Source organism: Anopheles arabiensis, chromosome 3 (assembly GCF_016920715.1).
Source record: "Anopheles arabiensis isolate DONGOLA chromosome 3, AaraD3, whole genome shotgun sequence".
Classification (NCBI taxonomy): Eukaryota; Metazoa; Arthropoda; class Insecta; order Diptera; family Culicidae; genus Anopheles; species Anopheles arabiensis.
In genome coordinates, this window is record NC_053518.1 from 90,855,137 (window position 1) to 90,882,655 (window position 27,519).

General features: G+C 44.1%; 1 protein-coding gene across 13 annotated transcripts in view; it reads right to left on the reverse strand.

The window, feature by feature from the left end:
- LOC120903553 (heterogeneous nuclear ribonucleoprotein L) overlaps window positions 1–27,519 on the reverse strand; it is a 184,035-nt gene that overhangs the window by 54,345 nt on the left and 102,171 nt on the right. For all 13 annotated transcript variants that reach the window (XM_040313045.1, XM_040313047.1, XM_040313046.1 and 10 more), the window contains 2 exons: window positions 8,929–9,014; window positions 2,082–2,178 (listed from right to left, as the gene is read on the reverse strand). In XM_040313045.1, the coding sequence (XP_040168979.1) occupies window positions 2,082–2,178; window positions 8,929–9,014 (183 nt within the window). The remainder of the gene's footprint in view (window positions 1–2,081; window positions 2,179–8,928; window positions 9,015–27,519) is intronic.

The window sequence follows — 27,519 nt, forward strand, 5'->3', positions numbered from 1 at the left end:
GTAAGGGAGGAAGGAGCAGGTTCCGTGTTCCGTGTTGTTGGTTGTGTTGTTGTTGTTGTGGTGGTGGTGGTTGGTTGGTTGTTGCCAAATGTTGTTGCAGTTGTTGTTTTGCATGTGGTGAGACGAATATGGTGGTGGTAGAAGAAGTAAGAGTAATTTGTATTAGAGTAGGTTTGTTGAAGGCGTATTTGAGGAAGAATGGTCGGTGTGGTTGGACCGGACCGTTGGGAGGTAGGGGGATTGAAAGAGAGTAAAATAGAGAAAAAGAGAGAGAAAGAGAGAGAGAGAGAGAGAGAGAGAGAGAGAGAACGAGAAAAAGGCAGGATGGAAAGTAGATTGTAATTTAAGAAAAAGAATAGAAAATGGATAAAAAGGTAAGAAGAGCAAAAAGGGAAGAGAAAAAAAGAAAGAGGAAAAGAGAGAGAGAGAAAGAGAGCGATGTGAATGTAAATTTTGTAAGTTGAATGTTGCAATGTTGTTCGTTCGTTGGTTGTTTTGCGATATGTTTTTATATTTTTGCGACAGATTCGGAAAGAAAAGAAAGACAATAAAATGGACAAAACAATGGAAAAATAAATATCTTCTCGGTTTCGATCTGTTTTGTGGTTATGTCTAGCTGAAGTTTATACTGTAGAATATAGAACAGGAATAAGAGCACGAGTAGAACAAAATGGAGACAGTGGGGCAAGGGTGGGGGCGGCTTTATGGGAGAGAGAGAGGGGGGGGGTTGGTGTGAAAACTTGCTTCTGCAGGCACACGCACACACACTCTAGTAGTTTGCTTGTTGTTTTCTTCTATTTTTTGTCGTTTATTATTTGTTTAAAAGGGAGAGTATGAGGATTGGAATGACGAGTGTAAAAATGCAACTGCAGCGCCTCAGCCTATCTTAACAAATTAAAAAAAGTACTATTTTCAGGAGCATTTCAGAATGTGTAAGAAGGAAGTGATGAGGAAAGACAAAAACATCCATTCATTGTGGAGGGGAAAAAGAAGAGTAAAAAATGTACAGTTTAACTTCCGCTTGCGCTAACTAGTCGGAGCTCGGCTACTTTCTGAGCGTCTATTACTGGTGTGTGAGATTCAATACAACGCCATTAGGTGAGATTCGTTCCAGACATTTAATCTACAATGAATGGAGAACTAGGCAACGATGGGTTCGATCGAACTATTGCAAAACAACTAAACCACGGGAGGGATGATATGTTGCTCTTGTTTTACTTTTTACAGTTCTATGATTATTTTTTCTGTATGTTTGTTTGTCTAGTCTTTCTTACATGGAATAGATAGATTATTTTTTTTTACAACGGCAAAAGAAAGATAAAGAAAGCTAAAGGTATAGAAATAAACATGTGAAAGAAACTAATGTCGCACTATATTTGTCATTTGAATAAAGTCGTTACTTTATGGTAAAACTGCAAATTTCCATTGTCTTGAGTAGTCTTTTTTGGGGGAAAATCTGATAAATTCTGTTTCTGTATGCTTATTTTTATATTATTTGCAATATAATGCGTACGTTTTATCTGTAGTACTGTAGAGCATGTTTATCGATTTCAGTTTTATTTCAGAATTAATGAAAAGAAAAGAAAGAAAATAAGAACAAACACAATCAAAACACACGATACATCGAGCGAGCGAGTTGAAAGGAGTGGTTTTTTGATACATTTTTGAGTTTTTGAGTAAGTTTTACTGAAGAGAGAGATATAAAAAGAGGGAACGGTTTTATCGATTCTATTTCGTTCGGTAATCAGAAAGAGAGAGAATGAAAAAAAGATTGAACAAAGGACTCGTATGAAGGATACGGCTGCGAGAGGTTTAAGAGGGACTTGGATGGAAGGATAAGACGAGAAACTCGAAGCAAAAAAGAGCAAAGGAGAAAAAAAACAAAATACGGACAAAAGTACAGCCAGATGGAGGCACGGGATGGGAAAATAGTTTGACTAGAGAAAGAGAGAGAGAAAGTGAGAGAGAGAAAGAAAGGAAAAATACATCTAGTAGGAAGAGGGTGAGGGTCAAGGGGAATGGATTAAGAAAACGGGGAAGAGACGGGAGGCGAGTTACGGGATCGGCTCGGGCGTAATTACCTTTGCGTAGTCGATCTTCAGTGTGCAGCAGCCGGAGTAGATGTCGCAACCGTTCAGGCTGTCTTTGGCGCGCGTCGCTGACTCTATGCTGTCGAACGTATCAGGGGGGGGAGAGGCCGAAAACCGGATCTTGGTTAAGGAAAAGACATGCTTATATCGTTGTTTGAGCACTACTTGAATGTGATTATTTAAGTCAAATTAAGCTTTAACTAAGAAATTCATCGCATGATTCAATCATACTTTCTTCGCTATTTCAAAGCACAACACGCCTTGAGAAAAATCACTCAAGCATACTTCAGACGAGGGCCATCATAAGCAACGAGCAAACTAACAACCTTTTGAAACCTTCTTCCCTCTGCTACCCTTGCTTTTGCATCCTTTCATCTGCTTGCTGTGTTAATGTTTAACACTTTTCTGCCCGCTTCCACCCATTCTAGGCAACCAAACCAGCTAATGGTGTTAAATTTTCACCCTTAGCAACTGCAACGTCTTCAGAATCCTTGAATATCGTACTCTCCGCACACTACAAACAGCGCTGCCTAAGCCTCGAAGAAGCGAGGCGCAAACATCAAAAAGTTAAAAGACGCCCAACAGTTGGCTAGCAGACGGCAGGGCGGAAAATCGGACCATTTCAAGCTCTTAGCACACTCGATAATAGTCCCATAGCGCCCCCAAAAAACTGGCCATGAATAGGGCAGGCTCCGGGGCTTAAGGAAATTGTTTCCGAATTAAACCACCCAAGGGGTGGGGGAGGGCCTTGTGGGCTCGCTGAGCTTTTCATGGATGATTTCCTAGCTGAACACTTCACGCAAACAGCTCGGGAGACCCTTTCGGCTGTTGGAGCGGAAAATGAGAACAGCTTAATCGGCAATTTTTCAGGCAGAAAGCGTACACCGTGTCGTAGACGCCCGAGAGCCCAACCGAGTCCTCGGAGCACATCACCCCCCTGCACCGCTCTGTTTTGATAGAACGACGCATATTAATGTCTCCGAGGGCTTAACCATTGTCCGGGAGCAGCCGGTGAGCCGTACCGATTTAGCCAACAAAGATCAAAGTCTCCAAAATATCACTGCAGAAGGCTCCACACACCCGAGAGCCGCTGGTTAGACGGGGGCAAGCATAGTAAAATTAAACGAGCGTTCAAATTTCGCCCGTGCCGCCATCTTAGATGCTGAGGCATCAAAGCCTTAGCATCCAATTCGCCGCCGAACTGGCAGTTGTGTTGCTTCCGGGAAAGCATGCGCCGGCATCGTCGTTGCTAACACACGAGAAGGCCAACACACACATTTGTGCCTGAGCCAAGCTGCCGCTTCCAAACCATTGTGTTGTGTTGCTGAGGCAGGAGGAGTAGGTGGCAAACTTCTGACTTTTCGGGGTCGTTCCAAGAAGTTTGCAAAACTCGATATGTTGTATGTTCTCTTGGTAAGTTCGTCACAGCGTTTTGCGGCCACCCACCACTACCCAAGTTGTCAGCAGTTTTCAGCACCATTGCCTTATCGAGCGTGCTACTACTAGGGTCACTAATTTAGTTTCGTGATCGTTTTTCGGTAAAATCTTGCGATAACTTTGCACATAATTAACGCTGATGAGGACACATTTTCGGGGTGGTGTTTCTTGAGGATTTGAGCTGCCGCTTTTGCAGGGATGCGATGCGCGTTTTTGCCAAGAATTTGGATAAAATTCCAATACATAAATGGTCCGTGTGGTAGAGCTTGATCAAGTTATGCGAATGTTCACGTTATTTCGGGCAATTTGAACACTTTCTCGTGACTTCGTCCTTGGTACGGCACACGAGTCATCCATTTTTGAGCAAACAATTTGCAATATATTCACAAAACTGGCGTCGTAAAGTTAATCTCAACAGAATTGAGCTAGTAGTCGTGCAAACAAACAAAAAATCCCACTCACACACGCCCACACTTTTACATCATCATCATCATCATCATGAATTTAAAAAGGACAACCCATCATCCGTCAGCCAACTTGGGACAGCGTTTTGTCGGCTTGTCTGCTGCGTTCACGGCACACACATTACGGGAAAACCTTAAAGCCTGCACTTTAAAAGCATATAAAAGATAGCACAAAAAACGCCTTCGTTTGAGCAAAACCACAGCGACGAAGATGCACGAAAATGATAATTTAGTTTGGAAGCGAAAATGTCAACATTTTTACGACGCGTCTACTTATTTTGCTCCATTTACCCGCACAGTGCACACACTCTCGTGGACTCGGAAGGACTCATCAATAACGAATGACAATCTGCTCTTTATGAGATCCTAAATCCGCGCAGAGGACCTTCGGCAGAGGAAAAACGTTACTCTAAACTTGGGTATCCTATTAGGCTTTGTTGAATTTCTTAAAGTCTGTTTTGTGGAAAAATGAATTGTTATGAGATAATTTAAAAGTACAAATAAACCGTATGTTAACTTATTATTCATTCCTACATTATCGAAGTTTTGAGGTCAAATAGCTTACAAATTGAATTCGTGGAAATGTAGTTTGAAACTAAATCAATCAACTTCATGAACAGATTTTATAGATCGACAGGAAAGGCTAGATAATCAGAACAATCATGCTGTTTATTAAAATGCTGCAGACTCGCAGCTTCCAATTCCACAAACCATGTAATTGTGCAAACGCACCGGTGTAAACAATATCCAGACAAACCTTCGTGGAAACCCCTTGCAAGCCCTAAATGTTCCTCCAATCTCTTCTCCTGTCGATGCCGTTTACCAAGAAAGGAGGAAAATTAATACAACGAACAATGATGCTTTCCCAATGTGCACGAAAATTTCCCAGAAAATCGCACACAAAGCTCGGTGAAGCACCAGAACACGCCACACATGAGTGTGGCATTTTAAACCAAATTTCACACACACACACACCCGTACACACATTCCAACGTTAAAAGGAGCTTTTTCTGAGCATGTCCCGTACAGTGTGTGCGCACGATATGCTACAAAACTAAGCGAACAAAGCAAAATTGCTAAACAAAAGAAGTAATACAAATGCCATTGTTATTCCTATTGCTTGAGCGGCACACACACACAAAACAGAACCGAACCGACACACAGGAAGGAAAGATATTTTGTAATTAAAATTAGTGTCTGCAAACAACTAAAAAAAGGTAACAACATCCGAAGCCATTACATGTGGCACAACTCCAGTGTGTGTTTTTTTGTTTTACAATCGAGGATTATCCACTGTAATGACTTTTGTTTGGCGGAAGGAACAAAAAAAACCAGCCCAAAGCACCATGAAACCACACCACCTTCAGGAGCACTACAAAATCGTATCGAATTGCTAGGATGCAGGCTAGTCAGTTTTTATACGTTTTCGCGTTTCCATTTTCAAACTGCCACCACCACCGGCACCAAAAACCGCGCCAAGGGAGATGTGCACACTGGGACATATATTTGAAGATGATTACATCGTAAAATCCGCCGCCCCGAGGCACACGAGGGACCACCCCTCGATAAGACTACGAACCGAATCGAGTGGAAGCGGAACACTGCCCGCAGCAGCTCTGCTGCGCAAGGCCTGAATATGTATGCGCGCAGCCGAAGCGCGCTCAGGCACAAAACTATTAAATGTGTTTTTATTTTGCACCATCGCTGGCTACATTTACATGGCCGTGCGATGGCGCGCGGCTGGGGAAATTTGTTCACCTGTGAAAAATTAAAATCCCACCTGTTCATCCCCACGGCACGGGAATATGCTAAACAAAGTGGAAACGAAGCAGTGGCTGCTGCAGTGGCGCTTAAGACGATATTTTACTGCGCTCATTATCAGACCGTTCCTCTCATTCTCTTGCGACCAGCAGCAACAGCAGCAGCAGCAAAATAGCAACAGCCGTGGCCTTAAAAATGATCATAATTTATCACTGATTAAAGCTTAAGCGCTGGAAGCAAGCGGCGGCGTTATTAAGGAATAAACGGCAGTGTGAATGTGTCCTCCTCCGTACGCATATTGCTTGTTCCGTTTCCCAACGACGCAGCAGCGAATCCACAGCAACACGGAAGCAGCAACTACTATTGAGATTAGTGCCAGCGGCAGCACGGAAGTGAAACACCACGACAAACAAACAACAAAACCACTCTGCTGCGCTCTCCACACAAACACGGGAAAAGAGAGATGGGCTCAATTATCATTTATTACTGCACAGGACAGGCGGGAATAGGGCAGGGGGCGTACCACTCGAGCACATTTGCTCGTCACGGCACCACGAGACGGTGCACCGGGTGGATTTAGCCAACTAATGAGCCACCAATTAGCGTATCGCAGAATGGAGGAAAAAGGAGCGCGGCAACGAACGTGAAAGGACCTGGAAGCTGGACATTGCAGGACATCATGCTACTGGTTGGTCGGTCGTTGTCACCGGGCGTTTGAAATGGTTGCTTCCTTCACTTTTTTGCCTTTTCCTGATGACACCGAGAATGGCGACGGTTTGTTCTCCTGGCTCTGGCTGTTCTTTGGCGGTGGCTGTGTTACGAATTCATTTTCCCATCCCGCAAGTTAAGCGTTAATTTTACCACTCCGTAGACAACAGGACACCAAACGCTTCCACAAGCGGGAAGTAACGATGCGAAGATGTGGCTAAATGAATTGGCTCGTATCCATTTTTACCATTTTCCTCTTTGGGGGCTGCGTTTTGCTTCCGTTGGAGAATATTGCCTAAACCCGAGAGCTGCTTTATATTGAAGCGAGATGCTCATTTGAGTTAATTGATCATCAGAGATAATGATGGGTGCGGGAGTGGAGAGTAAGCGAATAAGAACGTGCTAAAGGTAGATCCCCCAAGACGCGGTAAGCACTTTCGAGGAGGGCCTTTTTCATCCTAACGATCGAATGTTAAGCGACAGAAAAGGATTTCAATCTGTATCATCATTGTGAATGATGATGATGATGATGATGCTGGAGCCATTTTCATGATTCATTGCCATGAAGCAATCGAAAGGAGAAAGGCTCTAACGAGGGTTTCAAGCGTAGTTGCGTGAGTATTTTACTTAACAACATTTCTTTATATATATTCTGAATTCTTCATACAATGGATGGTATTATTGAATCCGTTCGTAGCGGCGGCGTACGTCCCGACACTCATTTTTCTAACATACTAGATGGTTGCTACAGTTATTCACTGCGGCGTTGTAGGACCGGTCTCAAGAAATGTGTTGCCATCCCTAGAATTGCATGCGAGCGCCGTACGTTCCCGCTACGAACGGATTCAATAATACCAGCCAATGAGTCCTTCTGAGCAAACCGATTATTTGCAATAAAGAATTATATCCTTCTTAATGACACCCACACACAAGTGCGCTTGTAAAATATCGTTCACAAAATTAGACACATTATTCGATTTAATAATGCTGTAATTAATATTTTGTTTATAGCCACATAACCTTCTTCCTCGCCGCCCAAGAAAGCTCCCCTTTCGTCAGATGACAAAAGCACAACTTTGCCACCTTCGGAGCATAAATTCTAATTACGACGCTTGCACACAATCATTAAATTCTCTTCCCGCGCTCGGAAAATTGCGATCATAACCAATTTCTGCCACGGAAAGCTGATGCCTTGGGCGAATGTCGCACGGCAAAACAACCCCCTCCAAAAAGCTCATTGTTACATCCGACAAACGCTTTAGCAACGACAATGTTTCCTTCGGGCTACAAATCTTCCGTCGTGTGTTTGCGGCGGCTACCGGTTGCCGGAAGTGAACGACAGCGATTAAATGAACTTCGGTGCGCATACCTTTTGCCATGAAAGGTGTGTGTGTGTGAGTGCGTGTGCTTTCTTGTTCAGTGATCGAAATTCGCATTAAACGATTACACCGAAACAGCGTGACGTAAGGGGGGGAATGGTAATGTTTTTTTTTCTGCGGCAATGGGCAATTTTTCGCTTGTTCGCCCCTCCCTCCCTAAAGCACGCCTTTATGTTGCGAAGCGAGAAGAAACAAGAAAGAGAGAAAAGAATTAACCTTGCTCCTTGCTCGCGATAAATATATATCACCCCTCGTGACAATTAATTTTGAGTGACAATTTTCTCGTACCAAATTATTCCCCACCACGACGTTCCTAGCTCCGTCAAAACACAACCACCGATCGCGACTGTTCCACAAACTTCATTTACACCGCACCGACCACCAGATGGCGTGTGCCGATTATAACCGCTCGAGCGGAATAAATTTGTTTGCCCGGTGTGCGCGCGGTGGTTTACTCCGCGCATTTCCATCTTCTAACACACCGACCTGGCGACGGGAAAAGCTATTCAACGAGGTGCGAAACGGTGCGTAACAACAAACCCCCAACCCCCGTGCAAGTAAATTGAACGTGTGGGTGTAGGAAAGGGGGGAGAAGCGTGGGAAAATTTATCGCGTGCGTCTTCCCGCACGAAGGTTTCCGTTTTTCTTTTACTTTTGCATGCCACTTAATTCCCCCTCTTGTCCGACTCGCCCCAGATGTGTGGAGCGACGCCATGTCACGGGAGGAGGCGTAATTTCCGTCAACAAATAAACGGCCAGTTTGGCATTAAACGAGCGCAAATTACGAGCACATCTAACAACCCGGCCGGGCCCCGCTGTGTTGTTGCAGTGTATCGTGTGACCGGATAGCAGTGCCCGGCGTTGTACACACACTCACACAAGAGGCCATTTTGCCAGTCGAACAATTTATCGCACACTAAATTCATTCAATTTTCTCATCCCGCCACCGTTTGATCCTCTCCAATGCCAGGGTGGCATGGAAGGACATTGTAAACACTAATCAAGCACGCTGATAAGGATTACACGCGTGCGCTGAAATTTGGGGAGAAGGAAAAAAAACAGTAAAGCCCATCATTTGGAAAAGGATATTCAACCATCGCTTGGACGCCATTCTTCTTGAATATCACGATGCGTTGCACTTGGCCATTTGGGTGACAGATCGTGTGCAGTACGTCCTGAAAGTAGAAGGAAAAGAGAGAGAGAAACATTAACAAAGTGTTTAATTGCAACATACGAGAAGACATTGTAGAATGAGCAAGAAGTGATTTCATCAATTATAACTTCCTTAACAAACTTAATAGATGTACTTTGAGTGTCTGAAATAGTTTCTGTCTTTGGAAAACATAGCAACGAACTTACTTCAAGCTGACGAGAAATATTCTCCACAAGAACAACCTAGCCGACTCAGTAATATTCCCTTCTTCAAGGACACATTCTCCGTTCAGCGAATTCCTGTATACAATTCTCCGAAAATTCGTCAACCGTCTTACACACTTGCAGCTCGGGCCAACCAACTTCAAGTGCACATGACATCCATCTGGCCGTAAGTCTTAATGTCATGGCGCAAATGGTGCAGTTTTGGAGACGATATCACCGACGACCCTGCACAGCACTACCCGTAAAAGGGACAAATTGGAAGCACGTGCACTCAATTAAAATGTCAAACCGTTTTCCACACTATCGGCAACCGGTGCGAAGATACTAACGGGGGGTCCAATGGTACTCGCTCGTCAGGACACGGGACAAATGAATACATTATTTAGACACTGAGAACCACCATGTATTCTGACTTCCGCACGAAACGACAGTTCACATGGCAGTTGTCGCTGAGATGGAGTGTGCGCTGCTGACGTCCGGTTACGGGACGGGTCATTTACAACTTTGTCGCTAGAACAACGCGCTAGGACGAGAAGGAAGCTCAAAAGTTTGAAAAGATACGACGAGGAGCTTCGGATTCGTCTCTTTTTGTCTCACTCATTTGCAACTTCGCTGTAGGCATTGTCGGTCTGTGTACGGCTGTGGCTATAAACGGAACCCGAAAGATAAAGCGAAAGCAAAGCGTGTGTGTGTGTTCCGGACGTCTTATCTTTACCGCTTTTGTGGTAAATGTCAATGCTGCCTGCAGTGTTACACACACAGCGTTTGGGTGAGATGGTTGTGGCTATTAATTCCACACAATACCGGACGCTTGCAGCACTTTCTATCCGTCCTGGAAGTAACGAATCGGTTACTCGCAAGCCGTTCAACGGATCACAATGTCCGTCCGGTCGCGGTGGTCAGTCTTCGACCAACCCCATCCACTAGCACCACAGAGAAAACAGAAATTAAGCGATTCGTTAGAATGTTACAGATCGCTCTATAAATCAGACCAAATGTTTTCGGGTTTTGGGGCGCGAAGTAAGGTGCAACACATGTTTAGTTGACCGGTCAAGCGTTACTGACAAATGAAGGCCCTTCGAATTCCGAGATACTGTTTATGGATTGTTGGGAAAGTAATGGAAGCTTTGGTTTACTTGCAGCACTTTAAGACAAGCTCACCAGAGTGATGTTTTCGCACACGCTCAAGAAGGTTCCCAATTCCCAGAGCTGATCAGAATTTCTAGATTCTTTCGCAACGAAGGCTACTCTTAAGATTCTTTTGTGAAAGCCACAATATCCACGCTCTCTCCCCTGAGGACTCTCAGCGCGTACAGTCAAGCTTCTTCGAATCAATCTGCCTTTGAAGTGATTTGCAGCAAAAAGCTGTCTATCATCTCCAGAGACGGACGGGAGCCCTGAACGATCTAGATTTCTTCGTAACATGTGTAATTCAATTCAAGTACTTTTGGGAAATTCCATTTTCTAATACATTGTGGAACATTCTGACATAAAACTCCCAAAAGAACAATACTAAAACCTGTTAACTAATTGCGTTTTTTTCCACAATGCTCAGTCTTATCACAAATTTGCAACATTTTAGGCTTTAACATGAGGGTCATTGGAGCTGTCAAGGTTTCATTAGCACCGTAAGGATAAATATAGTATCATAGCGTTTCCCCGGCTCTAAAGACGCCTTTCAAAAGCAGAACGAACCAAAATCAAAGAATACACAACGTCGTTCTCCCCCCATCGCAAATGACCCGCACTAATCACCGCCACCATAATCATCATTTTAACCAAACAGACCCAACAAACCATCTAATGAGTTCGATTCCCTCCTCCAACAGCTAGCAAGCGTCTTGCAGGCTCGGTGATGGTGTGTTTTTGTTCTGTTCCCAAACACTCACTCGGTCAGATCTTTGCTGCAGATTCTGGAACAACCCTCAAATAAGAAGAAGCAAGATATAAATCTCGTGTCATTGTTTCGTTTGTGGGTGTCCTCGCTTCTTCCTAAATAACCCTCCCTGTAAGTCCTAACTTTTCAGCCCCTCTCGATTTCGGACTTTGGGGGGCCATTGAAGCATTAAACTCGCCTAAACAAAAATCAGGACAAAATTGTGGAGGTTCCCTCAGGCTGTAAGAACACAACTTGTGGACAGCTGATGATTAGGAAGATTATCGTTCGTTTGCTTCGTCAGTTGGGGGGGAGGAAAACGGCGACAAAAACTTCCCTCCTTTCGTTTGTTATGGTGGTGGTGAAGTATCATGAAGGCAATAGCAAACAAAAAGCTCCCCAAAAATGCCCCCATTTGACTAATGCTTTAGTATAGTTGTTGTTGCTGGTACCAGAAAGGCAAAGGGGACATTTGTGCCAAAATGGTTGGATAGCAATATCCAGACCCAGAAATGGTGATAGCGACTGCGCAAATAGCAACGAAAGAACGGAGTGAGTTTGTTTAATTCTGGTGAACTATCTTCGCTAGGCATGATAGTAAATTAAGAGAAATGAATACTACTGAGCCCTTTTTATAGACATTGTTTTAAAAAAAGATAAGAAGATTGTACAAATATTGGCGATAAGAAATGTTTCCTTTCGAGTGATTTCAATCAAATGACATTGAACCTATAGAGTTAGGTTCTTAGGATACTCTCTCTCGGACGAATCAATTCAAATGCGTTACACCACTATTCGTATAACGTCTGACAATGAAGATAGATTGTTCAATTGGTTGATGTGTTCGAACAGCACCTTACACACTGTCCAGTAACAGTAATCAATGCGTGATAGATGTTTTATTTGGAACACAAATGTTGAAGCAACGTTTAATGAACTTGGTGCACGAATTACCTACATCAGCTTCCGAAAGATTGCGCTAGATGGCGCCAACCATCCTACAACTCTGCCTAGGAATGGTTCCGGGTAACGCGCACTATCCAACCTAATCCAATTGCTGCCAATCATTGAGCTAACTAACGGCAGCGACAGTAACGACATCAGCGCAATGAGGTGACAATAGCAGACGTCGGTAAACCGGAGGCATAAAAAGGGCGAGTGAACAGTGCATTGTCGGTGCAGTGCAACTCGTCAACTCTCGATCAATGCGCGCTGCGACGAAGGTAGTAAGTTGGGAGAGAGAGGAGTAAGGCATGTATGGGAGATACAACACATTCCGCGGCATGTCTCACGTGGCTGTACCACACAGTACCACACCGACGCAACGTGGCGTTGGGTTGTGTTTGATGGGCTGGAAGTGGCTTTTATTATGTACCGTCATAAATCAATCTCCTAGCCGTTTGACGCGTACCGACCGAAGCGGAGATGTTCCCCGAAACGTCGTACAAAATAAAGTTGGAGTGAAGGTTACTATCGTATCGGTATATATTTTTATCACTACCAGTACACCACACGACATGCTTACAGAGGTTAATTTTGGTCGTAACTTGCAGTAGAGAATATCTTCCTAAAGGAATGACGTTTCCCTGGAGGCAACACCGTACCTATTTCTTATTTTTGCTGACGCTCGCCCACCCCGATTAGGTCCTATCGCATAATTGACTGTTCCTAGAAATTCTCCAGTGACGCCTGGAGATAATAAGTCTTATATTTTCAGTAGCATGCACTCTGATATCTCAGAAAGTATGTCTGATAGTTCTTAAAACAGCACAGACAGAGCATTTCTATAGAATTGCACATGCCCGAAATCCAATACCCATTGTAGACCTGATAAAGTCTAACAGGTCCTGAGAAACTGCATGCTCCACACGCTCTCATGTCCTGCGGGTACGTAAATTCTTATTACAAACAATTCTTCCGCCATCCCTTCTTGTTTGTGTGTCAAGAATGTAGCCACCCCCAGGCGTGCCGTCTCTTCTAGCGATTCCACTTGCCCTAACCGAAACGATGAGAAGTCGAAGCTAAACTTCACCTTGGGGGACAATCAGTGTTTGTTTACTTCAATTTTTGCCGAACCAACACTTCCCTTAAGCTAAGCTCTCTGTCTCGCTCTCTTTCGTGGCTGCGTGTCTGGCAGTACTGCCAGAAGATTTTGCTTCGGAAAAAGGATCTGGTAGACGCGCTGTCCGAAACCGAATAGCCAGCAAGTCGGCAACAATCTGTGAGCAGCCTAAAATCTCATGAATAATCATGAACGCTGCCGATGCCGGTGACTCGAAACTCCCCTTCTGATTGGAAGAACGCTGAAGCTGGAGCCTTCCATCAACAGTTGTTCGAATGTGGCGTACCGTAAAGCATCCGTTAAGGGTCGGCTAGAGCTCTAGAGCAAGCGGCAAGCCGAAGGGTCGTCCTTCACGCCGGAGATTATCGTTTAGATGACATGCCTAGAAGGTGAGCTTCGTTGTTGCTCCTACTGGTGCCCTTGGACAGTGGCACACGAAAATAAAATGCTAAGGTAGGTCGATTCCTGCGATGCGGAACGGAAGAGCTAAATAAATCCTTTTCAAAAACCTAAAAAAACGGGAGTTGTGAATTGGGAAAAATGCCCTCAAAAAACCCTTTTTATATTGATTGTTTAAACTGCTATGTTGAAAAGGAGTCCCCAACTCTATTGAGCATTTGATGAAGGTTGTGAAAATGTTGAAGTAGTCTCAATCGAGGTTTGTGGGTGTATTACGCGAACAGAAAAAAAGGCTCTTTAGCCTTTTTCCACGATAGCTATAAATTTATCATCCACTACACGCTGTTGAACGCGCGATCTCAGCTGCCGAGCGAACTTCGGAAAGACTGATCATAGTTTTTCCACCCCAAGGAACAAGATTTTATGTGAAAATTATTCACGCAAAGCGATTGCCAATACCGAAAAAAACGCTCCCTTTTCACTCACACTCCTCTCCAGAGCGTTATTGGCGCCAGAGGACAAACGTAGAGCAAAACGCTAGCAAAAAAGGAGAGAATCTACATCGCACCGCATGGCTCTGCTGCATCCAGCGACTGCAGTTTTATGCAGCATTGATTGAAATTTATGATTTTGTGTACCCAGCTGCGGAACATTTTCCTTGCAGCCAGCCAGGGAAGGCATTTCACGATTTTTTTTTTTTCATGCTGTTTGAGTTTGGTTGATTTTTTCTAAAAGTTCTTTATATTTCAGGAACTCTTTCGGGGCTTAATGGAAAGTCAGTAAAAAATGTGGTTCTATTATCCGAAAAAATGCTCTTCTTTAGCCTTAATTTAGCATATGGTTGAAATCACCTCAGAGGCGTGTCGTCTCACAAACTTTTTTTCTCCCCCGCAGTGGGCAAAATCTTTTCAACTACAATTAAAAATTTTGTACATCACAAACCGAAAAAAAAATCGCACCAAATTCCCACCAAAGCGCATCCGTCGTCGTGGGCCGAAATTTCCACCGGTGAAGCTAAAATTATGCAAATCATTTCAAATTATTCACGCTGCAGGCGGCTAATGCAATGGGGGCCCGTGTGCTTTACTTCTCTCGGCTCGGCCACCAACCGAAAAACAACTCATGCTGGGGCACCACAAAAACAAACCCACGACCCACCTACCCATCTCATCCCCGTGGTGTTCAGATTTTTATTCTAAAGAAATTAACAATTCACCTCCTGCAGCAACACCCCCCGCCAGGCTAGGCGGCAAAGAATATCCTTTTTTTTCATTCAGTTTTCATTCTCACGCCACAACGAGCAAAAGCAGACGGTCGGAAAATCTCCCCCCGTCACACCAACTTCCCATTGGGGAAAAACTCCCCCCAAACATGGTGTGATTAGTTTTGGGCCATCGACCATTTCTCGCCTCAAAAATGCAAAGTTTGGTGCTACGCGGGGTTGGTGTTTCGGGCTTAAATGAAAAATGGGCGATAATTTAATTTCAACAAGTGAAAGATTAATTTCCACCCATTATGGTTTTATTCTGGGGGAGAGAGGACGGCAACACTGAAAAGGAGTTGTTGGACGAAGGCGAACTTAAGCAAAGCTTCTGGTTTGAGTAATGGATATTGTTTTCCCGGGGCTCCTCGGCTCTGAAACAACAGCGGACAATATAATTATTGATAAAATAAGCGCTCAGCTTAAAGTCACTTTCGGTTTTTAGGCATTATTTGTGAAGAGTTCATTTGACGGGTACACTTAGCGCAACAATCACTTGCGAACGATATCGAACCACCACCGGCGTACCGGCGAAGGATTTACCAGGACTATTGGAATTCGTCAAAATCTTCAACACAAATCCTGCTCGCTCGTTGTTGACTTACTTCTCTATGCGAGCTGGAAACGCCTCTTGCACGAATTTGTGTCCTAACAAGCGATCCATCAAACATGATTTAAAGGCTCTCATATCTTCAAGCTCTTCGGTTCGAGCTTACCTTCGCTCAGCTCTGCTTTTGCCGCCTGTTTAACGAAATAACATTCAGCAGAGAAACAACTGAGTGAAGGAAGGATGTTCACCTGAACGATTCGCCTTTGCAGGTAAGTTTGCGTAATAATTTTGAACTTTTACCTTTTCAAGATGCTTCTTCGTTTGTCTGGACGCGTAAAACGAACTGGCAGATTGTGAACCACTTCAAATATACGTGCTTGATTTGATGGCGAGCCTTTGCTGCGGAAGTACCGAACAGTGTGTGCTGGCATTTGCAATGGAAATAAGAACACTCGGGAAAAGGTTTTATATTTTTTTTTCTTTTCGTCTGGCTCACAAACCTTCAAGCTCTTTAAAGGCGCAAATCCTTTGATATTGCAATCTATCGAAACGCTCACCACCTCCACATCTGCTTAACGAAATTATCCTAACGATTCTTTTGTCGCGGTTGGCAAAGCTTTCTCAGTGTAGCTTCCCTTTGTGCTTCATTTTAAATTATTAAATTTACTTACACCTCCCCTCGACGATAGCTAACACGTTTGTGGCACACCACCGAGTGGGTGTGACTGTGGAGTGATTTAATTTATACAATTTAATGACACGTCCACGCGCCGCCACCATTCGAACCGATCGAACCGAACCGAACCAGTAAGCAAGCAAGCAACAACCTTCTTCCCGCCGGCAAAAGCAGCTCTACGTGCGTTTTTATGTTCCAATTTGGAACCGATTTTCCTAGCTCAAAGTGACGGGGGTTTTTCTTTTTGCTTTTTGCAAACCGCAGCCGTTCGCCGCCGCCGTGGGAATATCGACAAGGAAAATCAATTTTTCAATACTTGCCCTTCGTTCGCACTTCTGCCACTCCCCAGTACGAAGATGAGTAGAGTAAAGTAGAGTAGTAGCTCGGTCATTATGATTTTGCCGGCTTCCACCGGCACAGAAGCTCATAACCATCAAAATTCTATTAAATTCGCATCATCTCGCACGAATCGATCGAACGAAAAGGGAATATTTCTTCGATCGAGAGAGAGTGAATCCACCGTCAGCGGCAAGGCGCGCGACCGCAATTTGTTGCCTCGGGAAGGTGACGAACCGTGTCGCGTAGCGAGAAATTAGCCATTATTGGAAGGGAATTTCTTTCCAATGGGCTGCTCTCAGTTCAAAGTTTTGAAGCTGAAATGGAACAGTACTGACTTACTGTAGCCACACGGCGTTTGTGTGCTTAATCATAAAAAGTTTTGTATCGCTCCTCCAAAAAGAGAAAATAAAAAAGGGACACATTCTATACCATCAACGTCACGTGTGTCATTCTTGTACTAGCTAGTGCCGCATCATTGAGCAAAAGATCACAAAGCGATGACGGGAGCGCCCGTTTTCAATGGCACGGCACAGCGCACGTCAAAGTCCCACACAGCAACGCATTCTATCATGTGCCTGCCTGCTTCACACTCGAGGCAGGCTCCCTCTATGGCTAGAAATTGAGGAATTTAGATCAATTTCCACTCATATCGATACACACACACACACTCCACCGCTCTCCACTTTCCTATGATATCATTATCCAAACCTTCATACCCTCTCCGAGGCCCCTCTCTCAATCCGCCAACAATGGATAGTGAGATAAGAAAAAATGCAAAGGAGAAAGGAAGCCGAGATTTTAATGGAAAACCACTCCTGGAGTGGAGAAAAATAACAAAACTGTCGTGCAGAAATTGAAGCTAAAGTAGAGGAGGATACAGAAGAAGAAGAAAAAAAACCAAACGATCCCTTAAATCGAAAAGCTTCTTGCATGCTGCCGCTTTTGTAAGGATAATGCGATGAAATGGGAGGAGATGGAGGAGGATATTGAATGATTTTGCCTCACGATAGGCAAGCTGGACATTGGCTTGATACAGCAGCGATGAAATCAGGAATGAAAAGCTTTACCGAGGAGATTGTCCCGTATGCTGAAGGCTCCTTCTCCCCCCCCCCCTCCCAACGAGCAAAGGTGACTATCATATTTTGGAGAAAGATATGGCGAGCATAAATGGCTGAAAGCAAGAACACACGCAAAAAAATGACCACATGAACCAGATCCACATCATCAAACGGATGGAGGCCAGCTAGAGAATTGAATTTCAACATGATTCGTTAAAAGGGAATACACACCCACAGGTCAACACACGTCCTCTTGTCGTCGGTTCTTCGTCCAGTCGGGACAAAATAGCTTAAAAGCACTTCTCAAAAAAAAGGAGCTTCTTCACACAGCTTGGGTCTTAAATTTTATTTCACAAACCATTTGCTGTCCCACCGTTTTCTCGGGACGATAGAGAACTGATTTCGAATGATTAGGAACGGATCATCAATCTGCTGCTGCCGCCGGGCAAAGAGCCGTTTGTGGGGTGGTGGCGCACAACGGCAACTATTTTGTCCACTGTCGTCTTGGAATTTCATTTGCTCCAAAGTCCGACGGAGATGAATGGAATTCTTCGGACCTAATTGAACGGATGCTGCAAAGCTGAGGGCGTGATATACTGGAGGCGGAGGGAAAAAGTTTTGCTCGAATTGTTGTCGGGACGATGAAACGGAGCGTCTCTTAATGGTGGAGAGTGAGAATGCGAATCATTTTTGGATGCTGTGAAGCGTTCAAAAATGTGTACAGCGTGCATTAATCTCTCGTATGAGAGATAAGAAAATGTATGCAATTCTTACAATGGGATGATGTTATATGGTAAAAAGTCCAGTGAGAATTACATTCAAATGCATACATTATAAAGAAGAATAGAATTTAAATATATAAATAAAAAAGCATTACAAAAAAACATACATAATAAGGAAAAGGACAAGAGAGAACTGACAAAAATGAATAAAACACATGAAATCAATAGAATTTACAAAAGGACGTCATAAAAACATAAAAGTAATAGAAAATATCTTAAATACTAAATACAAAAGTATCAGTAAGCAATCAAAACACGATCAATAAAGCGATCACATCATAAGAAGACACAAGAGAAACGCCTTTTTTGAGCGACGATGGGTTATTCGAACTCAACACCACGTCTAACAAGCTAACAACAGGAGCAAAATCATCAGACATACTTAACCAATTTGTTTCGCTTTTGCCACAAACCTCCGAAAAAAACTCTTACGAAAAACAACCACTTATTAGTGTGGAAAATCGCAGATGCTAATCCATCCCGCCGCATTTTCCACCGATATGCGTTCAACCCACCACAGGTGTTGTTATTATTTTTTTCACCTCACCCAACGAAATCACAACGTCCCACACACACATTCACTATCTTCCAACTGCTTCAATTCGACTCTCTGTCATCATCGCCCCATCAGTCTAGCAGCTCTCGACAAACTTGTCAAATAAGTTTATTTAACCGAACAATTTTCATTCATCTTTCAGCAGCAGCAGCAGCAGCTTCACTTTCGGCATCCCATCGCAACACAGTGTTCCCCAATTCCAACAGGACCAAAAAACTCATAACCATTTCTTTCCTTCCCTCTCTCGCTCTCTCCATCTCAGCCTTCGATCAAAACGCGCGAAAGACATCGTGCTCCTTCGCTAACTGATGATGGTGTTATGTTTTCTGTCTTGGTTTGTTTGTTTTTTTTTTGCTATACGTCCTCTGTGTCGTCTCACACTAAACATTACCGCACACTGCTGCGTTTTATCAGTCCTTGGCTTGTGTCTCTATCTTCCTAAATCATTATTAAACTTCCATCGCCAGAGCCGCCGCTCTCCTGCTGCTGGTGCTACTGCCTCCTTTTCGCCATGACGAGCACAGGTGTGTTCGGACGACGATTTGCTGGTAGCAGACAGCAGAAAGTATAGAAATATGAGCGTTGTTTGTCTCGGCAAACATAAGACAGATCGAGATACGCGCGCGTATCATCGAATGGTTCGGTGCTCCCGCTTCTCGGCGTGAGTTGGCGGGATTCAAGAAGCAAACGGCGGCTGATGAGATGGAAGTCCACCAGCCGTGGGTGTGATAAGGGAGTTATCTACTGTTGGAATCTGATTTGATTGAACAGTTACGCTTTATGAAGATTTGTATTTTTGATTTTTGATGAAACAGAGATTATCTTCTGTTACTGTAGTTTATTTATTTTTTTATTTTTTGAGAAATATCGGTAGTTATGCGAAATAAATATAACATATTTAAAAATATATATCTAATGATTCAAGATTGTGTACTGTATGATATTGAAGCAATATTTTTTGACAAATTGTAAAAAAAAACGCCTTGCTTCATAAATTGACATCAATTTTATACCGCACCAGTAGAGCACACCCTAACCAAGATTACCAATCTGGCGACAAATCATCTTCGCTCACTTAAACCAAATGCGACAGGCGGAGGTGAAATAAAACAACCACACAGCCGCCCAAACCCAACCGGCACAAGAAGCAGAGCCAACAAACGACGAAAAAAGCAACATAAATGGCGAACCTATTAAGTGCACGGGCGAACGAAAGACAAATGGTCATTTATAATAAAATTTACTCCCACACCTTCCACGGCTCCACCCGTCCCGGTTTGCCCTCCTAGTCTTTTATCTTCCATACACCAACGACCCTCAAAAACAGAAAAAAACACGCTGCAACAGGGACAAATGGCGCAAATGAGCGAGAATTAAGTGGAATCTCATTCACCCCGCGCGCGCGCGCGCGCAGGGAGAGTGTGTTTGTTTGTTTACGTTAATTTCATGCTGCCCTTCGCCCTCAACCGACCACACCGCGATGTAATTTGTGAGCTTCCCATGGCACACTCCTCCCTCACTGTGTCAATCTGTCAGGCCGGCGAGGGCTGAGGGATGAGCGACATGATCCACCGCTCGCACCATTACTGCGGCAGACAACTGGGGGGGAACGATGCGCTGCCGCCTTTTAAAAGCTCTCAATTCCCGGGACACCGATGGATCAAACGCATGACACAGAATCTCAACCACATCACATCACATCAACCACGCGGATTGAGTGCCGACGGTCGGAGGGTTTCGCATTGCACTGGATGGGGGGTTGGAGTTTTAGGAAGCGAATGCCAAAAAGTCCCACCTGAGTGAGAGCGGGCGAAATTTAACAACCAATCAGTCACTTCATTGCGCCACTTGAACGTCAATGGAAGGAGATCAAACAGATGCCAGTCAAACTGTTACCACGGTGGTTCATGCTTCGGCCGCGATCGATCGCAATCGCACTTGCAAATGCATACTGTTTGATGCACATTTGAATATTGATAAAAGCCATTTCAAGTGCATTTCTAAATCAATTTGATGCTACTGCTATATTGCTTGCCATATTTGGGGTCGACTTTAAAGCCTGAACCATTTGTAAATTGGATCAAAAACATTAAAATTAATCTTTTCGCACATTTGCACGCCCTAAACTCTATTTCCAAAAACGAGAATTTTCTTAACTTGAATTTCAATCACACTCAAACGCCGATAAAATGATTCCATTCATTACAAGTCGATTCAAATTAAACACCTCCACCACAAACGTGCCTAAAATGGGCCTCTCAATTTAAGCCTTCGCCTTGCAACAGGTTGGTGTGTCGATGGAAGCCATTCGTTTAAGCGCTTTTAAATTAAATCACCTAAACCAAGGGTCCCAAATTGAAGTACGGTTCCGCTGTAGCGTCTGCCTGTGCCCATATATCCCTACACACGTTCCGATTTACACGCACAGAGCACAAAGGGATCGACTAAACTAATTGTGGTAAACCGATTTAATGCTGTGCCGATTGTTTTGGGAATTGATTCGAAAGGGGATAGTGGATGGAGAGCTCCCCACACACACCATAAACCGATCTCAGGCCTCATTCTGACCTTTGTTTTTACCGCCAGTCAAAAGGATAATGATATTTGCAGGGAGTTGGCAAAAGGCTGTTCATTTACAGTAATTTTTGAATTCTCTCGTCCTCAGTTTTGTGTAACAAGCGAGGACAAAGAGAAACCCTGTTAAAATCACAAACACAATATTCAAGTGTTCAATTCAATTCGGATCCTTTCAAACGCATTCATTCGTTTGATTTAAAAACGTAAACCGCTTCCGCTTGAAATTGAAATTTAAAAGCCATTTTATTCAATAAAAAAAGATTGCAAAAAATCGATTAAAGCTCCACTCTTCAATTTCAATCGAGTGGGTCTGTTTGATTTGTGTAATAATAAACAGAGCGACGTGAGCAGCATTGATCTAGTTGATTTGTAGCTAATATTCAACTGAAAACCCCTTTTACTACGAGTTAAAAAAAAGAACATATTGAACAAATACGGTCATGATCAGAGGAGCTCGCGCCAAACAAATGCGAGCTAAATCAAAAAGTGTATTCAAGTAATGGGTATTAACATGCAGATTAATCAAACGTACGCACTGTAAATATAATCCCCCCACGGTGATGATGCACAGTTTTTATTCCCCTTTCAGTGGTAGAAATTTAAAAAAAAAATCCAACAACGCCCATCAAAAGCACACATTAAAGGGAGCGGAGGACAGCAAAAAAAATGTGAAAAACAGTCCCTACACGATTGGAGATGCTCAAAGCTTACCAACTGAAGCAGAAAGGCTCAATACACGGCGGCCCAGCCCATCGAGAGAAGGAAAAAAAGACCACACCATTCACAGCAATGCAAAAAAATGCAAGCAATGTTTGCAAAAAAAAAGTAAAAAATAAACAAACACGACACACACATGTAGGCTTTCAACGCCCAAAGGACCACTTCACACGGCCGCCAGCTACACACACACATGCCGGTCGCGCACCATTCCGCCTCACACATTCGCTTTCGACCAAATAACAAGTGGAAAAGCAAGCAAAATAAAGCTGCTTTCGACGTGCGGGAAATGCGAAACATGTTCCACCCAAAAAGCCCTCGACCAAGCTCAGTGGAAAGGTGGTAGTGGTGGCACACGGTGTGGCAGCGGCACACAGATGAAATTTAATAGTGTTATCATTTCATTTGAATTTTTAATTCCCATTTCGCCCCCGGTAAAGAGAAGCTCTTCGGGTGGAAGGGGCTGTTAGAAGTGGTTTTAATTTTGCATAAAAATCCTTTCCTTTCACACTAACCGAGGGGATGGGGACATCATCCTTCGGGGGCAGCACGCCCCCGGTGGTGGTACACGGTCGATCGAGCCCTTCGTTCATTGCGAAATCACGACGACTTCGGCGACGTCGATACGGGCTGTGTGTGTGTGTCTCGTCCCCTGAAATTGCCGGTTTATGGAACCTACTCATTAACCTGCTTTTTCGGTGGTCGTCGTCGTCGTCGTGGTGCCATTTTGAGGTGGGTGTAGTATTCATAAAAGCCCAGGCGCTGCTGCTCCCGGTGACTACAGGATCCACACAGGACCTTTGCCAGTTTACCCCACAAAACAAGCCCTTGCCCTGGTCAGATGCACGATGATCATAAGCACACGCAGGCGTACCTTGCGCATTGGGTTAGTGGAGAGATGACAGCACACACACACACACACATACATAAAATAAACTTTTCATCAACCTCCTCATCCTCGCTGCCTCTTTGCACTCCCTTCGGGTAAATATCAGGATCAGTTTTGTCAGTGTACCGCCCGCCCGTAATGAAAGGGTACGTAGTACCCGACCCCGAAAACTATTCCGAACGCTTCTCATTTCGGCGTTTGATGAAAAATGGAAAAGTTTTGATGTTTCAGGAGCTCTTTTTTTTTGTTTGGTTCATTTTCCATATTCCATACTTCATGCCATTAATTTTCGCAAAATAATGGGAATGTCTGTGTGGGTAGGAAGGAGTGTGCAAGGAGGACACATACATCTTTCGCAGTGCTATAGAAATGCGCTGTTGTCTGAAAAAACGAGATATATTTATATTTATTTTTTGCTAATAAACGATATATTCCTATAAAGAAACATTGATACTCAACTCATGTCAAGTGAAACACTTCAAAGGACAAGATAACAAGACAACAAATTTGGAAATACCTTTGCATAAACAAAATAACGCAGAAGTAAGAGAAAAAAAAACTTCAAATATATAAGCAAATAAAAAACAGATAATAAACGATTGAATAAACAGTGAAGAGTAGTAAAAGGATAAATCGATAAATGAAGTTCCCCTATTGACAAAAGCAAAATTTCACAACTTACACAAAACATTGTCAATACCACGAAACCCCTGAAGTACCAACTACTAACCCATGCATCCGCAGCGGCTGTTCCCGGTAAAACCATAAAATAGTTTTGCCAATAAAACAAACCAAATAAACTTTCTCTCGATCCTTTAAACTCGACCCGCACACCATAACGAGAGCCATTCTTCCCCTCCACCGGCTTTCTCACTCAATTTTACGACCTTCCCCCCCGCCCCACTCTGACATCAGCACAAATAATAGCCAAGGTGCTAATGAAGCTTTTCATAATATTGACAGCCGCCCATGAACCTCTGGGGGAAGGGATGCAGAAACGGGGGTTCGGTATTTATGGAAATCTCGGTACTAGTTGGAATAAATTTTTACCAGACACAAGGGAGCCCACAGAGGCACGCACACAAGCACAAACACACACAAGCTAATGCGAATAATCCACCATAAACCACACATTTGATACGGAGCGAGATAAACGGTATGTTCGGAGGACCGCCATCTTGGTCGACCGCTCCATTATCTAACCCGAAAAAAAGGGAGGAAGCTTTTTCCCTAACAAACCCGAGACTGGACCGGAGAGGTGTCTTTGTTTGTGTCGGGGATTATTTACGCTTTTACGTGCGTGCTGCTGTCAAAGAAAGGAATACAAACGTGTCGTGTTTTGTCTAACCGAAGTGGGGCGGTGGGTGGCTTGATTAAACACTCACACGGGCACACACACTCACAAGCCGATCTCATATATTATCCTGCGCCTTAATTGAATGAAACCAGCTTCCAGCTAACCGAGCAGGGAGCTGGGGTGGGTAACAATGCCCAAGAATTGCTCATTTTCTAGCAAACCACCTGCGATCCATCCGCCACCACTGAACCCTGCCAATTTGCACAGTGTGGGTGTGACCATAAAATTAACGAATTTATGTGCATCACACAAGGGGAAGGAGTGGTGGGTGTACAAAGAACCCTTACACCATACTTGATAGAGGAAATGCTAAGCTCCTTTTGCCACGAAACAGAAACAAAGTATTTAAGCGCACTAATATAGATCCACCGCGTTTAACCTCAATCTCAGGCTCAAGCTTTTCCCGTGCAGCGACCCGTGAAGAGGCAGGAATTATGATGGACATCCGGTTCGATCACCCCCATTCCAAGCGTCCCCAGGGCTTTGCGAAGATAGCATTCCAGAAGCAGCGGGAGATTGGCAAAAGCTCTTCGATGGGGTTTGTTATGGTGGGCTCGCTGCGTGCACACGATTGATTCGACCGACCCAGAGAGCAGAGCTCCTTTAAACACCGGATTTTCCATCGGATGGGTTCCTCCAACGACCATCTTTGCACCGCAAGCAACCCGCCGCCGCAATCTAGCATGCTTATAAATATATAGCCGTAGAAGTGCCGTTAGCCGTCGCTGTGGTCAAGAAACCGGCAGGAGACCTTTTCCGTTGCCGGTTTTTTTATTCCCATTACAACTCTGCCCGGACATGATGTAAGCTATGGGTTTTTTTTTTTGCTTTCTTGCCTCAGAATCACCCCAAAGATTCTCCACTTTTATGGAGCTGAAATGGGAAGTACAATTTTAAAATTCCTTTTTTCCTTCGTCCGTTGCCATATCCGTGCTTGAATGAGTATTTCCGGTCGTTAGGCTAATGAATTGATGACATTCTGAGGTTTTGAGTTTGAAGTAATTTGCCCCGTATAAAAGTTCTTGGACGGCAGCAGAAGGAGCACCCAACCGAGGACCATTGCCATTGGCTCGGGGCTCATTACTTCCGCTTGCCCCAGCTGGATGTCTAAATGGCTTGGGAGGGCGAGTGTGTTTTTTTTTCTTAAGCAACAGCAATATGATCCCCGAGCTGATAATATTCCTTTTCTTTTTGAGGCACAAAATAATGAAGCATGTTTCTGCAAACGGAAGAATATGCTTTCACTTTGTAAAATGAAGACCTTGGGACGTGCCTTTATATTCAGCTCTCCGGAGATTATGCTAACGTTTGCTCCAATATCAATTGTGTTTTAAAATACCCAGCCCAACTCATTCTCTATCTGCTTCTCATGTACCGTTTATTACCTCAATTTTTCTTCCAGCTACTCCGAGACATCTGCAGTCTCCGAACGCAATTCTCTATCAACAGACAACAATTCTTCCCTCTCATGTATAATTCTTTTCAGAGCAGGTTTTGCATATGCATTCCAAGAAGTCAGCATCATTCGACAGAAATCTTTCCGGTGCGCTGTCAGCTTCACGTGTACGAAAGAACTCCAATACATAGATGTCCGGATGTCCATCAGAGTGTGCTCAAAGTTTTGAGAAAAGTACAAAACCAAACGATCCATATCATCCCCTTTACCGGATGAAGCTCCCCTCGTTCCGGATATTACCAGGATCCTCTCTTGCTCTCTCTCTCTTCGGAGTGGAAATGAAATATGACTTCAACCCAACCACTGGCCTGTATTCTAATGGGCTTTCTCCGCATAAAGGAGTCCCGGTGAAAGGTAATCCGGTTAGTAACAACCTGCACATCATCATCATCATGACGACCTGACACTTCTTTCTCGACCCTTCACGCCCACCGACCACGACAAGCCGTTCATTATTAATTCAGCACATTTCATTGCATGTGTATTCCAGTGTGTCCAGTGAGTGTTACCGGCTGGAACTAACGCATATCCACCCTTCTCCCCTGTACCCAACGTTATGCGACTTTGGAGTTCAGGTCATTTTTTCCGCTCCAGTAACCGCAAGATGGTACGAAATATTACGTTCCTTAAATGGCTTTCCATTTTGCACTGTCAAACTCAGCCTGCTGTACGGCGCGGCCTCGAGGCCTTATTCATTTATTGCACGCGTGCACGACCTAACCTGTGACGAGGTTCATGCAGTCCACCGCTATCCAGATGGCGCCACTGGACACTAATCTTAAATAGGGGGGGATAAACACACACACACACACACATTCACAACGAGAATGGTCCATAAAACGATGTAAAGCATACGAAATGAGCGTCATGTTTCGGGTGCTCGATAATCCAGCTGCTACAACAAATCCAAACCCGTACCGAATCATCATCTCAACGATTTCAACGATCCGTGTTCACAAGGAAAAGGGTGATACAACCACATCCGGGAACCACCGGCACACACTACTCCAACTCACTACAACAAGCTGTTACATTTTTAAATTCTAATAAAGCCCCGTTACGGTAACAACCACGCCACCCTGGTTTGCCGGTCAACGACCGCAAAAACGTGTCCCGTGCGCGTCGCAACCAGCCGGTAGGATTAGTCCTTTCACGAAAAATACACGAACGCGGCGATGATGAGAGGATGATGATTTGTGAAACGAGACCATATGAAACAAGTGCATTTTAAATATTCCACAAACGAAACACGACCGAAACTATCGCTTCGTCTCCCATTCCCAATCCAGATGGCGCCACCGCCGCCGCTGTAACAGCTTCATCCGGAGGCACTACACACACGCGCGTGGTGATGGTGGGTTTTGCGTACCGAGAGCATGTTGAATTACTTATTCAAAATTCATGCATACCGAAAAAGGAGTGTGGGCACGTCGTGTTGCCAGCTACTGGTTGGTTCTTCGTGAACTGTTCGCCACGTGAAGCCACAAACAGGTACATTTACGAAGCGCCACTATCAGCTTTAGGTTGATTACTTCGGAGCGCAAATGGATGCTGATGAGTAGGAGGTTTCTGCGGTAGAATTTTGCGAACTCAAGTGAAGATATCACTATCAGTATTACGTTTAAAATTAGCATTACTCCAAGGAACACGTAAAAAATAAGATATTATTCCTCTGCTTATTTTCCACTTCAAGAAAAAGTCTAGTCTGGGTTTGGAAATTCGATGACCAGCAGCAAACTCTGCAACTC